This window comes from Drosophila mojavensis, unplaced genomic scaffold (genome assembly GCF_018153725.1).
Source record: "Drosophila mojavensis isolate 15081-1352.22 unplaced genomic scaffold, ASM1815372v1 contig_19, whole genome shotgun sequence".
Taxonomy (NCBI): Eukaryota; Metazoa; Arthropoda; class Insecta; order Diptera; family Drosophilidae; genus Drosophila; species Drosophila mojavensis.
This window is the reverse complement of record NW_025318726.1, coordinates 430,339-445,077: the sequence shown is the minus strand read 5'-3', so window position 1 is coordinate 445,077 and position 14,739 is coordinate 430,339. Positions and strand designations below refer to the sequence as shown.

The 14,739-nt window shown below is 38.4% G+C and overlaps 1 protein-coding gene and 1 long non-coding RNA gene across 2 annotated transcripts; one reads left to right on the top strand and one right to left on the bottom strand.

The window, feature by feature from the left end:
- Positions 1-1,551: 1,551 nt before the first annotated feature.
- On the top strand, positions 1,552-2,507 carry LOC122756876. The gene is made up of 2 exons (XR_006356736.1): positions 1,552-2,233; positions 2,304-2,507. It is a non-coding gene; the product is annotated as an uncharacterized LOC122756876 (long non-coding RNA).
- A 4,941-nt stretch (positions 2,508-7,448) lies between these two features.
- LOC6572576 (facilitated trehalose transporter Tret1-2 homolog) lies at positions 7,449-9,900 on the bottom strand. The gene is made up of 6 exons (XM_001998647.4): positions 9,769-9,900; positions 9,474-9,703; positions 9,288-9,418; positions 8,740-9,089; positions 8,257-8,669; positions 7,449-8,176 (listed from the first exon to the last, which is right to left on the bottom strand). Exons 1-6 carry the CDS (start codon positions 9,845-9,847, stop codon positions 7,979-7,981), a joined length of 1,401 nt encoding a protein of 466 aa, XP_001998683.1. The 5' UTR covers positions 9,848-9,900; the 3' UTR covers positions 7,449-7,978.
- Between the last annotated feature and the right edge of the window lie 4,839 nt (positions 9,901-14,739).

The window sequence follows — 14,739 nt, the reverse complement described above, 5'->3', positions numbered from 1 at the left end:
ATCTGTATCTCTGTATCTGTATCTCTGTATCTATATCTCTGTATCTGTATCTCTGTATCTGTATATCTGTATCTGTATCTCTTTATCTGTATCTGTATCTCTATATCTGTACCTCCGAATCTTTCTTTTAAACTGTGTCTACTACGAGTGCTGCTCCAATATCTTACAATCCCTTCCGCCTTTATGTTTTCCGTGTCTATTGTGCGTATTCAATTCTGATATATGTATTTGTAGTAATAATTAATTATGGATGCATTAATTTAATAACCGGAAAATATTTGTAGTACAGCGGAAAGAGTAACAAAAGTAAGAACTATTAAGCAGACGTATCTTTTCCAAATCTCCGATTATTTTGATTTCATTAAAGTAATTTTTGAAACCTCTTTCAATGGCTGCTGGCATTCAATTACGCTGGCTGTTATATCACCCAGTGCACAGGCCGCGAGTGCAATTTAAGTGCAAGCCAAGTGCTGATAAGCAGCAGCAGCCCGGGCCTCAACAATAGCAGACAGGGAATCATTGCACAATCAGTCCACAAAGCGACTCCACGGAGACCCAAAGAGCGACTAACCCAAAAAAAACCAAACCAAAAAAATAAAAATTGTCGTAATACAGTTTACCCAGCTTTGAGCTTCTAAAAAGCGATGTCTGTCTGTATGTGTGTGTGTGTGTGGGAAACGACAAATAAATTACAACAATGCTTAAGGTCAAGTGATTTGTGCAGAAAATAAGGCATATAGAAAAACATATTGTTTTGGGCTAGCCATGGCTGCTCTTTTTCTTTGTCGTTTGTGTTTTTGTTTCTGTTTTTTTTTTTTTTTTTTTTTTTTTAAATTTTATTTGATAACCAAAGAAATGAATAGGCCCGGCCCGGCAAAGGAAACGTGGCTGACGCTCAAAGCGCTTGGGGGTCAAATGCCGTTAAGGTAACGATCGAGCGACTTGCTGTTGGATCATCACATTTCAACACCATCCCAACACGTGGTTAAGTCTTTTGCCTTAAGAGCAGCCGTCGCGACGTCTTAAGCAAAAAGAAGAAGAAAAAAAAAATTGATTGCCACTTTGGAAGGCCGTTTGGCTGCCGTATGAATCAAGAATGTCTGGCAACTGCAGACAGCCCCAGCTCGAGCCCAGGCCAATTGCCTCTGACATTAGCCCCATGGCTCTTCTGGGAGTGCCGACTGCCAGTAAAATGGGGCGTCAGTTGGTACTCTAGCTGCTCCATTAATTATATTCGCATTAGTTGCCAAATCATTGACTTGCAGAAGGCTCGTTGCAAATGGTGAGAACAAATGGATAGATGGATGATTTTGAAAACTCTTTTGTTTTTTAGTTTTGTTCTTATTTAATTGAGGCTAATAGAGCAGACCATTTGCCCCAGCTGCAGCTCCATTTTCAAAAGAATCTTGGCCTTTTCTCATATTATGTGACCGCATTAAGTAATCAGCCTGTGTTTCTATAAGGTATTTTCCTTTGCATAATTGAAAAAAAAAAAGTTTTAACAACTTGAAATTTGTGTTAGTTTTGTAATTTTGCTCGCGTGCACAACGTCAATGTTTGTTTTTTAAAATATTTTTTGTACCGTTCCTTAAAAAAGTAAAGAAACAAACAACAACAAAACATTATCACAAGCAACGTGATTTCCGGAAGTTAAAGCGCAACAAAGGCGCCTGCGCAAATGTCGTCGCTGTCGAATTGATTGTTGTTGTTGTAGTTGTTGTTGTTGTTGTTGTTGCTGCTGCTGCTGCAACGAAGAAGCTAAAGAAGAAAGTCGTGCGGCAACAGCTGCCGCAGTTGCAACTGTAGCCTCAGGTTCCATGTCGCACGTCCCACGTCCCACGTCCCACAGTCATCCTGTTTTTCGTGCGAATAATGTCATTTGTGTTTGTTTTATAACCAAAATTACAACAACTTGGCCCAGTCAAGCGACAAGGGAGCCCAAAATAAACATGCAGCCAGCATAATTGTCGAGTTGCTCAAGTCAGCTGCAGGCGGGGGGTAGAGTCAGCATTTGGTAGCTGCTAAAGTTCACTTGCACTTGGGGCTGAGTTCAGAATTTTTGCATATCTGGATAATTGATGATGGATAATTGATGGCTTGGCCACTTAAAGTGTGGGGGCCAGCTCGTGTTTGGGCCATATACGGGTGCCACGTGGCGCAGCTGACAGGCCAGCTACAATCAGAGATTGGCCACGGACGACGGCTAGACCCCACGAAATTGGCTGACAACCAGGTAACAATTTCGAAGGCTTAGCTTGGCTTTAAGCAAACACCTGTCTACAATTTAATGTGGGTCTGTGCAGTTCCTCTTTGCAATTGCTTTCGTTGCAAATTGCTTAGCTCTGTGGGTGGCAGGTGTGTCAGCTGCCAAAGGGGACCGAAGAAAGAATATAATCCTCACAAGCTAGTTTCAAGAATGCGACAAAAAGGCGTGAAGAAATCAAATAGATAATAATAATGTATAAGAAAATCGCAATTATATGTAAATGAATTTCTCTTTTCGAATAGTTGGCAACTCACTTTTACAGGGAAAGTTGTTACAGCAAACTCTATCTATAAATATGAATGATTTGTGTTTCTATGTTATGCCCACACATTTCCCCTGAGTCATCAATCATTTGCTAAGAACTCAACAGAACCAATACGATGATTACATAAGCCCAAGTCAAGGTCAAAAACTTACTTGGGTAAGGAAAAGAAATAAGAATGATCTCATCGGGATTGATCGACTGGAAGCTACCCTAAGCAATGCAACCAACTTTCTTGAAGAGTTGCATAAGTTTTCTTCATATATATATAGCTTTCTATAATAAAATATGACTACATTTCATAAGAGTACGTATATCATTTATAACCATTATACCTGTCGTTTCTTTCTTAAGGTATGAAAAGTATTTTGTTTGTTTGTGATTCCTTCCAACTCTTATTGCCAATAGATTAATTTCGTATTAAGCTTTTGTTGGTTTCATGGAATTCCTATAGAAACACAGCTGTCATTGGCCGGCGTAAATTAGAATTGAAGAAAATAGAAAATAGAAATCCATTAAATTGAAAGTTATCGTCAGCTAATTAGTTGTTAGGCCCAGCCCGGCTCGAATGGTTCTTTTGGCCTCTGGACCGTTCTTTTCTCGGCCATTCTTTGATCATGGCTAATTTTATGCCTCTCGCCGGACTTTTAGTATTGGGCAAGTCGCAGTTCTTTCGAAATTGGAGCCTCCGAGTCTGGCATTTAATTAATGTTCTAACATCAATTTATGTTTTCGCTGTTTCAGTTGAGACTCTATAAGAAATTATTTTCGGCTACCTGTCGTGACTTAATGACCTTTTCGAAGCTGATGCCTGGCATCAACTTAAGTTATATTAATTATTATTGGCAGACGTTTTACAAGGCAGTCGACACGAAAATAATAAAAAAGCAAGTAACATTTTAGCAGGTGGTCGGTAGTGCTCGACTGCCACATACACTGCTGATCAAATGTTGGATGAAAGTCAAAAATTAAATAGTTAAAAATAATATATTTATATTTGGTATATACTAAAATATACTAAAACCAGGAAGTCAAGTACAGCTCTATATACCTTTCACATTTGAGAGACAGGGTATTTCAGAGAGCTTCAATGAGTCTCTGTGTTAATTGCAGCTTAATTTTCTATGCACTTCAATCGCCGGCATCTAATTAATTATAAGTCTAGTTCTTTAAATGGCCAAAAACCTGTACCGTCTATCCCGATTGTCCGTCCGCAGTTCACCGAAGGTCATTCGGCATACCGGACAAATTGTCTGCGCTGTCTGTGCGCATCCGTGAGACAGATTCAACAATTGCCAATTAACGCAGAGTCTTTGAGGCACTGCCTTGATGAAGTCTTCACAGCTTCCAGCTCTTTGCTCTCCGCTCTCCGCTCTCAGCTCAGGTCTTTATGCACTTCACAGCTGCTGCTCATCGCTTGACCTTTCAATTAATCATGGTTAATTTATTTGTGCATACATAAAACAATTTTTCCAGTTCCAAGACGAAGCGAGGTGTTTCTTCTGATGTTGAACGGTAGCTGCTTGTCAGCTCGTCTAGTTCTTCATATTCCACACAAGTTTTGATACGAGCGTCTATCTATTAATTTTCACACCAACGGCAGGTCTCGAACTGAGCCCCAAACAAATGCTTTGCATATCTGAATAATTTAGTGTTTATTATTATTTTGTTTGTATTTGAATAAATGCATATGAAACTAGCTTATGCGTGTTTCCATTTAGGGTTTTAAAGAGTTCACTCAACCCTTTCTTTGGCACACACAAAAATTCAAATTGAATTATTTGTATTCAAATTTAAGCAAATTCTAACTATGATTTATTATTAAAATAGAAGGTTATATAAGTTTTTGTTACTCTATTGCATATTCTATATGTATATATATATATAACTGTCAGACTTGAGTGTATAACTGTATAGCTTTTGATTAGGTCATCTGATCTGAAAGTAGACTAACGTTTCATCTTTTGGAAAGAGAATCGGCTTACTTTAATAATTATTTAACAATTATTTTTACTTGGCCAACCTTTTGCGCCCACCTTTCTATTAATAATCTTTCTGAAAGTTCAACTCTGTTGCTTATGTAATACTGAACAAAGGCAATGCGTAATTCCCAAAGCTCCGGCTTCTATTTACAATACGCGCCTGCGGCGATTCGCAAAGGTAGCGCCACGAAATTAGAGCATATAAATAGTCGAAATTATTTATAACAATTGCAACAATTGATTTCTAGCGAAGAAGAGCGGACAATGGAAACGTCGCATCATTGGAAACAAAAATCAAAAATCATAATAAATGAAAACGATATTTGCAATGACACAATAAATAAATCGAGAAACAATTTTTGGGTGGCAATTGTGTGAATTATTTCACTCTCAATTTCAGGCGTTATCAATAGAGATCACTGGGTGAGTGGAATAATAATAAAATGCTCCGGATATGGCTACCATTGCCACACACACACATACACCCACACACAAAGGATGACATTTTGCATTGCAAATGGCCTATTAATGGCCAGTGGGCGCATAGGCCGGGCTCAGACAATGGCCGGCTGCTTATTTAGCTGGCAGACGGAGCACTTTCTTTAAACAATCGAAAGCAAACAATCGAAATTTGTGGAACCACAAATCAAACACTCACAGCAATGAGAAATCGCTAGCATTAGTCTCAATTGTTTGGCACTTTTTTTATAATACATATTTTCGAAGCGAGAGCGATCGAAACTGCATTTGGCCACACACAAAGTGAATGTGCCTAATCCACCTAAAGAGATAGAGTATTATACGAATAGATATTAAATATGTAACGAATTATTGATTGGATTATGTATTTTTAGATGATTTCTACAATGTCATTTTACTTAAATTAATAGAATTTCATAGTAAATAATAGTAGACATTAAACGATCAAAATATTCTAAAGAAAATTGCTCTGTACAACTTCAAGATCATCTATTTAAAAATCTGGGCGATAATTAAGTATGATGATAATTATAAATATTAATAATAATAATAATAATAATAAAGAGAATTGTTTTTGGGGTTCTAAGAAACAGAATTCTTTTTATAATAATTTATGTGTTATTTTTATATGTAAATCACATTTTTTATTTTAAGTTAAATTTTTTAAATTGAAATGTAAATTTTTTTAAATTAAAATGTTTTTTTTTTTTTTTTTTTTTAATTAATGTCGTTTTTCATTTATAAAATATATATGTATTTTTTAAATAAAAATATTTTGTTTAATAATAATAAAGAGAATTGATTTTTGGGTTAACAAACATAATTATTTTTATAATAATTTATATGTTATTTTTATATGTAAACTAAATTTTTTATTTTAAATTAATTTTTTTAAATTGAAATATTAAATTTTTATTAATTTATATTTTAATTAATTTTTGTCTTTTTCATTTATAAATAATTTTTATTTTTATTTTTTAAATAAAATATTTATTTTGTTTAATAGGTAATATTTTTAATTTTTATTTTTTTTATCCATATTGATAACTAAGCTGTTAGGGTATTAAGTCTTTCATTTCTGCCTTTATAATTGAGTTACTTCTGCTTCCGGCAAGTCATCCGCGGTGGGAGTCTCTGGGAGCTGTGTGCACTAGGTCAATATAAGTATATAAAATATGCGCTTATCCAGCCAATCAGCGGCTGCAATTAGCTGAAATTGCATTTAAGTACTCCTAAGTGCAAGCTAAAAAGAGAATACAAAAAAAATCCAAGTGTTACAATTCTCCTCTCGTTGTGGTTAAATTTCCGCTTGTCAGGCACTGGGAAAACGGCTCCCAGTCGAAAGCTGACGTTTGGAAAAACGTGTGAAAATTATGAAATTGCATTTGCAATGGACTGCACTCCCGAAAAGGCAGCTGCAAGCCGCGCAAAGTGCGGTTAATTGTGGCTTTTGTTGGTCTTCTATGGCCGCTTGGAATACAATTTATCATCAGCGGCAGATCGGCTGCGATCGGGGGAGATTTGTGTGTCCTCCCTCTGTCATAAAGCTCACTTTTGAGCGTGCACATCCCTCCACATTTCGTACAGCCGAAACAAAACCCAAATAAATAATTTCTCGGAATTAATGTGTCTTTGTTTGTTTGTTGATGCGAATTCATTAATTCGCATTTATCATTTCATAATCGCAAAACGTGTCTACCAAAATATTGTTTTCTGGCCAAGTTTTTCTCTGCTGTGATGCCAACTGCAAGCTGCATTGTATTTTTAAAAGATTTTTTTTGTATAGTTGTAAATCTCTTTAGATTGGCGTTCATTATATTTTTTTACTACATGTCAACCTAAAGGCCTGATTTTATTTATATAAAACTTGCTGTCCTCTGTCACGTATTACTGAGGAAAACTTTAGATGCATCGATAAGAAATGAGGAGCAAAATAAGGCATATATATAAATATAAAGCTATGAATTATATAAAGCTCGATAATGCAGTAATGAGAAAATGGAAAGCAAGTAAAAGTCAATGTGTAAAGTTGGTAAAAGTTTTTATATGTTACATTATATTATTTAATGTTGATTTATTGGTGGAATAAATAACAGTACTATATGGATAAAAATGTAAAAAAAAAATAAAATGGGAGTAATTTATATTTTTTCTACCCATCTGTTAAACAAAGCAAAATGTTACCTTAATTGTTCGACAAATGAACAACTCAGCTCAAGCACAATGCGATCCCATAAAGCTACATTGAGTCTGATGAATATAAATAGCTCTTGCTTTGAAAATTGAATCTTTTATCTATCGTTTTGTCAAATTTGCGCCTCAAAATATTAGTCTAAACTTATTATTTTTTTCCTGATTGTTTGAAATATATAAAATAATATTATTACCTATTTTAAAATTTTGTTTACTTTATTTGTTATTAATTCTATATTACGACTTATATTATTATTATATAATTTGTTTATTTATTTTATTTTTTTGCATAGTAACTATTATATTAATTACTATATTAGCTAGGTTCAAGTCTTTTTAATTTCATTATTTGCATAACTATAGCTAACTGATTGGCCCATGCTCAATTTGAACTCGTAGCACAGAGCTCAGACTTTCTCCAAGTCAAATTAAATAATATTTAAAGACTACACACACACACACATGCACACAATACACACGAAATGTGAGCTAAGCAACAATAACAGCAATGGCAAGAAACCGAAATTGAATTAAGTTCAAGAGTTCAGGATGAGCTCCATGCTCCCCATGCCCCATTTGTGGCTGGCGGTTGTCTGGTTTGCTTTGACGGCACTGTCTTGACAAGCGAGTACTCGTAACACTCACTCACTCACTCACTGGCACTCATAATGGTAATCCCGACTTATGCAACGTTTCGCCCATACAAAAGCGACAATTTGGCGTGGTCGCTGGGATTGATGCCGTTCGGCGAACTCATCAGCGAGAGCCACACGTAGAGGCTACACGCGCCCTCAATTAGTGCGTCAGCTGTTTGCCTTTGGTCTCTGGCAGACAGAGGCCCAGTATGACGAACCCAATGCAACAGACGCTGGCCGACATGTACATGGTGACTGGCAGGCCGGGGCCAAAGATCAGCAGCGGGTAGATCTTGAGCGAGACAAACATGAAGGCGCTCAGCGTGGCCATGCAAATGGAGGTGCCCAGGGAGCGAATCTGTTCGATAGATAGCACACAGAGATGCAAATACATGAGATCATTTTGATTATGTGGATCAGTGGCTAATCTCAGCTTACCTTGGCGGGCAGCAGCTCAACAACAACGACAAATATCAGCGGTATAATGCCCAAGGCGGCTATGTAGGCTACGAAGCACATGAGCAGCAGGGAGAGCCAGTTGTTGGCAGCCAGAAACTCAGCGGAGGCGAGATCCTTGAGCAGCCCAATGGACAGCTCGCCCAGGCCCATGCCGGCCATGGAGGTGAGCAGCAGCCAGCGTCGCCCCACACGATCCACCAAACCGACGGCGCAGAGCAAGCCCACCACCTGGGCAGCGCCCACGATAATGGTGCAGGTATTCGGGTCTATCTGGGTGTGCAGCTCGTTAAAGATGTTCGAGGTGTAGTTGAAGAATGCGAAGCTGCCCGACAGCTGGTTGCAGAAGATCAACAAGAAGTTCAGCCCAAAGATCTTTACGGTAGGCAGATTAACTGTAAACGTAACGCAAACAAATAATGCAAAGCTGTAAAAGCCCCAGCGTCTTATCAGTATCAAGCTTACAGAAATCTTTCCAGGCGATATCTTGGCGCACTCCGCTGCTGAGCACTTGTTGCTTGAAAGTCGCAAACTCTCTTTCCGTCGAATCATCGTGCGCTGACTCACCATCTGGCTTGGCTATTGTCAGATTCTTGTAGAAACAATACGATTTCTTCGCCTGCTCATCCCGGCCCCTGCGCAGCAAGTACTGCGGCGTCTCAGATAAGCCAAAGATGGCCACAAGATAAACCACGGGCACTGCTATAGTTATGCACGGCACTAGATAGTAGTCCAGATAGGAGCTGAGCAAATAGCCGATCATAAGCCCGATGCTGACATACATCATGGCCATGGAAGATAGCGCGCCACGTATGCTGCGGGAGTTGGCGCAAAAAGAAAGCAGTTACATAAGTAAGCTCAGGCTTATAGGGTGCTCAGATTACAAACTGTAAACTGCGAGAGCAAACAAGCTGTTTTACAATATCACATACGCCCATCGTAGAGCAGCTTGTTTGTTGTCTAAATTAAGCTGAATCTATATTCATTTTGAGAGCTTATCTAGGCCAACTTACTTGCTGTCGGAAATTTCAGCTACAAATATGGGCAATACCACGTACACGCCGCCGCCCGTAATGCCCGCCAGAAAGCGACCTGCGTACAGATATGTCACATCTTTGGTCACATAGATGAGAATCCAATAGATCTATCAGAAATATGTTAGCCTAATTGTTGAATTGAGCAATGCTTCATATAGTTACCATATTCGGTATGGCTAGCAAGTTCATGCACACTTTGCGGCCCAGGCGATCCAGCAGCAGTCCAAAGATAATGTTGCCCGTCAGGGCGCCCAGGCCGATCAGTGAGCCCACCCAGGAGGTCTCGGTGACAGTGATGGGCGTGTTTAGCGGCGTCTGATCTGAGCTCAGAAAAGGCAGCGAAGGCGCCAGCCAGCCCACACCGATGCCGTGCTGCAAGGTCAGGATGTGCACTTCACATGTGGATATACAAATAGGATTATGCTTTGATTACACAGCGGCCTCATATGGATCTCACCTGTCATGGTGGCTATCACCTGCCAGCGATAGCGCGCACTAAACACGCTCGGCTTCTGTGCAGCCACACTGTAAACCATTTTGGCCCTTTTCCAGCACTGATTGATGTGGAGGGCTCTGCGAACCCTAGTTTACTAAACGTTCTGAATTCGCTTCTCATTTGCTTTTATAGTGATTATCTCAGTCACGGCGCCTCAATAAAACTAAAGATTAGATATGTGCGGAAGTATGTAAATTTGAGGCGCATCTGTTGACTCTTTCGACTACCGACAGATATGCCTAGCTCGAATAGGGCCTACTGAGAGGCAGTCAGTTTGGTGGCAGCAGGGGAATTTCTTTAAGCGAAGAGTAAAAGGAATTTCTCTGGGATCAGGGAACTTAGTAAAGGTGCTATCAAAGAAAATGTAGTTTATTTCGTATTTTATATAATGCAATAATAATTTGTCATTTTCATATAGATATTTGCTTAAGCATCAGTATTGTCAATGTAAGTGAACTTTGCTTTTTACTCTCGTTCACAACGAGAACGGGCATATTAGCTTTCTAGAATGTCTTTAGCTTATCTAGTTGTCGCATATTTTTAGAATATTGTATCGATGATATTTGAAGTTGTGAAAAAATATCAGTATGATATTTGATATGAAATTTTACAAATATCGATTGAAGAATATATCGATATATTGATATTTCGATATTATTTTTGTATTATAATATTTTTACGGATTTGCCTTTTGGAAATACCCAGTGTAATCCAGTGTAAGCCACAAAATCATAAATGGCATAGCTCTCGAATAGAACGGTTAAAGTACTGTGAGTCCTTCTGACTTATTTATCAAACAGGTCTTATTTTTTGTGGCTCGTGAGTGAGTATTACGCAGTCGGTAGTGCTCGATTGCAATATTCTTACATGAACATTTTGGTTTATTACTGATATAATTAAATGTTCTAGACTTGCTTGTAAATATTGTTGTTTACATTGTGAATGAGCTTAAAGTGCTTATTCCATATTAGTTCTCCATGACTGACGGTTTCTCTTTACAACTTAAGCGCAACCTTTTGCGTCATTATTTAAGCATTACAAGATAAGTCTTCGTTTTGCATTCCAGCATAATTTCATAATATAATGAAAGAGACATGTAAATTATCTAGCACTCTCATTAGTATTTAGTAGAGTGAAATTATAAAATGTGTGGGTTGGGATGCACGAGTAAGCATGCAAAGCTGAGATAAGAACTGTAAGAATTGGCAGAGATATTAATATTATACTTAATCACAGAGATAAGAAATAGAGATATAACTGAATATAACAATTAGAGAGATTTTGTGTATACTAAACTTAGAATTGACTGATCATCACAGAGATAAGAAATAGAGATATATCATATGCTAATAACAGGAATGCCGAGCTGTGCAAAAAGTTATAGCAGTCGCACTTGCAGCTTATCTAATTTAATATTTGGTTGATTTTGCGAGCATGCAGAAATAAAAGTCTGAAATTATTATCTGTTCCCAGGAGAATTATAAATTATGATAATATAAAACTCATTAAGCAGAAAAAGAGATGATTTCAGCTCGTATAAGCAACATACAAACAGACGACTTGGTAACAGACACAGAGAGAGAGAGAGAGAGAGAGGGAGGGAGGGAGAGAGAGCTGGCCAATTGGCTCAACAAGTTGGCAAATTAGAGATTTCTGCTGCATTGATAAACACAATTTGCGATCGAGCATCGTGTCACAATAAATGATTTGCCTGCGATCAAGTGATTATCCGCGGTTCCTGCCTGCCGAACCAAGGAAACCTATGTCGCTCGATAATGATGGATGCTACCAGCTTGCTGGCAACTCTGCACCAGACTTGCATAAATCTGCTGTATTTTTTCCTCCTTCTTATCTTGCGATTGCTTCGTGATTCGTGGTTCGAGTTTGAGTTTGAGGTCAGAGTTCGGACCCTGCGGTTTGATGTGCAGCTTTGCCAAATGCCTAATAAAAGAAACATTTTTGTAGTTACTGCGAGTCTGGAATTGAGCAGGCATATTACTGTATGTCGATAGGTCTCTCTCTCTCTCTCTCTCTCTCTCTCTCTCTCTCTCTCTCTCTCTGGGCATTTCCATATGCAGTGAAGTCAACTCCTATGTATATATTTATCTTCCATTAGCATGCGATTGTTGCGCGCTTGTCACTTTCAATTGAGAGCTGCTTCGCCTTATTTTGAGCTCATTTGTTTGGCGATCGCTGAAATTTATTTTCTAGAATATTATATGCTCATTGGCATTCCCATTGGATGAGCCGTTCGATTTCCAGTTTTAGTCTGCATTGGAAATTTATGATGCGGTGCACACTAAGCTGGTGCTATATTTATTTTGTTTCGCTCTTTGCAGATAAGATCTTAGCGCTATGTCGTGAATGACATTCAAGTTTCAATAAGTGAAACTCAATTGCTTCTATAAAATATGCCTTCATTTCAGTTAATTACTAAGATTTTCAATGGATCGTGCGTTATATAATTTATTCGGCAGTTTGTTTTATTAATGATGGAATGTTGCGTTAGAGTACGCAAATGTTTTCTCATTTATCTTTTGCATCTATTTAATGTGTAATTATTATTTATTTGAATTTAAAACACAAAAATGTGCCTCGTTTACTGTCCCACTGCCTTCATTAATCAAAGCGTTGCTTCATATCTCCTAACTTTGATCTTGACATTTTTTTCGGCCAGAACAAAGCCTAAGCTGCGACATTTTTGGGTCTACCCAAAAAGCGCACTCATTTGCAATCTCAAAAAAAAAAAAAAAAAAAAAAAAAAATGTTTGTTGTATATTAAAAATGTGCCCACACACACATTATAAATGAGGTACAGGACAGACAACAATAGATGAACCAATCCGCAGACCTTTCTGGTACCCAAAAATTAATTAGATTAATTGCAGCTATTTGCAATTAGCTAAAGAAGCCAACAACAAATTGCCACTGGGAGCGGGAAGTCCCAGCTGTGGCCTCTGGCTGCTGCTGTGGAAATGACGCCATGAATGGATGAGCAATTGGCAGCAGCAGCAACAGCAACAGCAGCAGCAGAAGCCACCAAACGGTACAGTGAATACAAATTCGTTTTATTGTTCTCATGCTGTGACTCGAGCTCTGAACATGTTGACAGCAGGCGCGACAAACGATTCCGACTGCTGCTGCTGCCTCCGTTTCTGTTGTTGCTGCTGCTGCTACTGTTGCTACTGCGCTGTGGGTGCAACATGCCTGTGGCACTTACAGAGGGTATTCGCCAGATGGAGGCCAGCACAACGAAAATCGCACGTTTCTATGCAAATCTTTGTTGCTTTTCAATCATCTACACGGCAGCGACTGCTCGCTTCTATTATTTCCAATACCCGTTCAGGCCGTAAAACGAGTATATTCATGCTGTCTAGCTTATCAGTTTGGAATTAGATTTGTGAATATCCTCGTCTATGTTTACAGTTTTAAATAAAACGGCAGTTGATAGCTGTCGCTATTGATGAGCTTACTCATCACTAAGCTCCTTCATTTAATAAGGACTCTACCGTGGTAGAGGCCAAAAAGGGTATTGAAAAACCTTTCAAAATGGGAACTCAAATGTCTAATAAACTTAAACTTTGGCGAGTATTAAGCAGTCTGTTTCATGCGAGGGTAAAGTTCTTATTATTTTTTGCTATTGGGGGATCTCTCTTACTCTCTCTCTCTGCCTCACTCTATCTCTCTTTATATCTGTGTAGGTTTGTAGGGTCTTTGTGGCCCGTAGGTAATAATTATCGCATGAATTACGTATTTCGGCTGCTTCTCGCTTTTGTTTACGATGCCAGCGTTGCGCCTTATTTTTTTTTTTTCTTTCGAGACTCTGTTTGGCAATCTGTGGCTGGCATAGAAAATGGGTGTTAAAATTAACGGGACTTAAATGGTTTTTCAATTTTACAAAAGGCTTCTTCACCGCATTGCATTGGATTGCAGCACGAAGAACAAAATGAAAATGGAAAACAGAAGCCCTCATTTCATGTACTTTGATGGATAGTTTGGGGTTAAATATAGGTTAGCTTATGGCTTCTTGGCTGCTCTGGCGATGATTTGACACTTTGCCGCAAAATGGCAAAACGACCTTTAAGGTTGTTGCTCAATGTACCCGAGCATCCAACTATCTGGCTCGCCTCTGAACATATGCAGCTGCAATGCGCTCAGTTGTAAAGCGAATTAGTTGTGGCAATGAGTTTTTGCTAGCAAATTGCCAAATAATTTTCCTATTATCTAGTTAGGTCTTCAATGTTAAGAGTGGCTTCAAAGCAGCGACACTCAAGTATTAAGGAAATTGGTCTAAGCGAGTTAAATACTTAGAATGTGCGTGACACAGCAAATCTCCATTGATAACTCCAGACGCACTCCAATTCTATTTTAGGTTACATTCTCTTAGCTCAGCTCGCCCTTAAATATAATTTTAATTGGAATAGTCAATAAAATAGCAATTAATTATAATGACCTAACATTTCTATTAAGCTATTAAGTTGACCGAATCACTGCCAAGAGATACCCTGTCTTGAGGTCTGCACATAATTAAATGCCAAGAATTGAATGAGCAATCAAGGAAGAATTTAATGAGGCCCACTGACATACCACGCAACTGACTTTTCTAAGGTTAGCACCACTTAATAATTTTGCAGCCAGATTTGCTTGATTCCGCTTTGTCCACGCTTTTATTGCTACAGGGTATTTAAAATGGTCAATGTCATTTGCCGTGAAGCCAGTGGCTAAATAAATACAAATATATTTCTGTTTATACTTGAATGAGCAGGCAACCCCAATATGAAATGCAGAACCGACCCGCTATTAAAATCACGTTAAGCTAAGCATGCACAGCAAGTTCGTTGCTGCAGTCTTTCGTTTTGTGACTTTGAGGTGATTACCAGCGTCGCTTCTGACGATTAGAGACGCTTTTAATAGAATCCAATGCGGATTTGT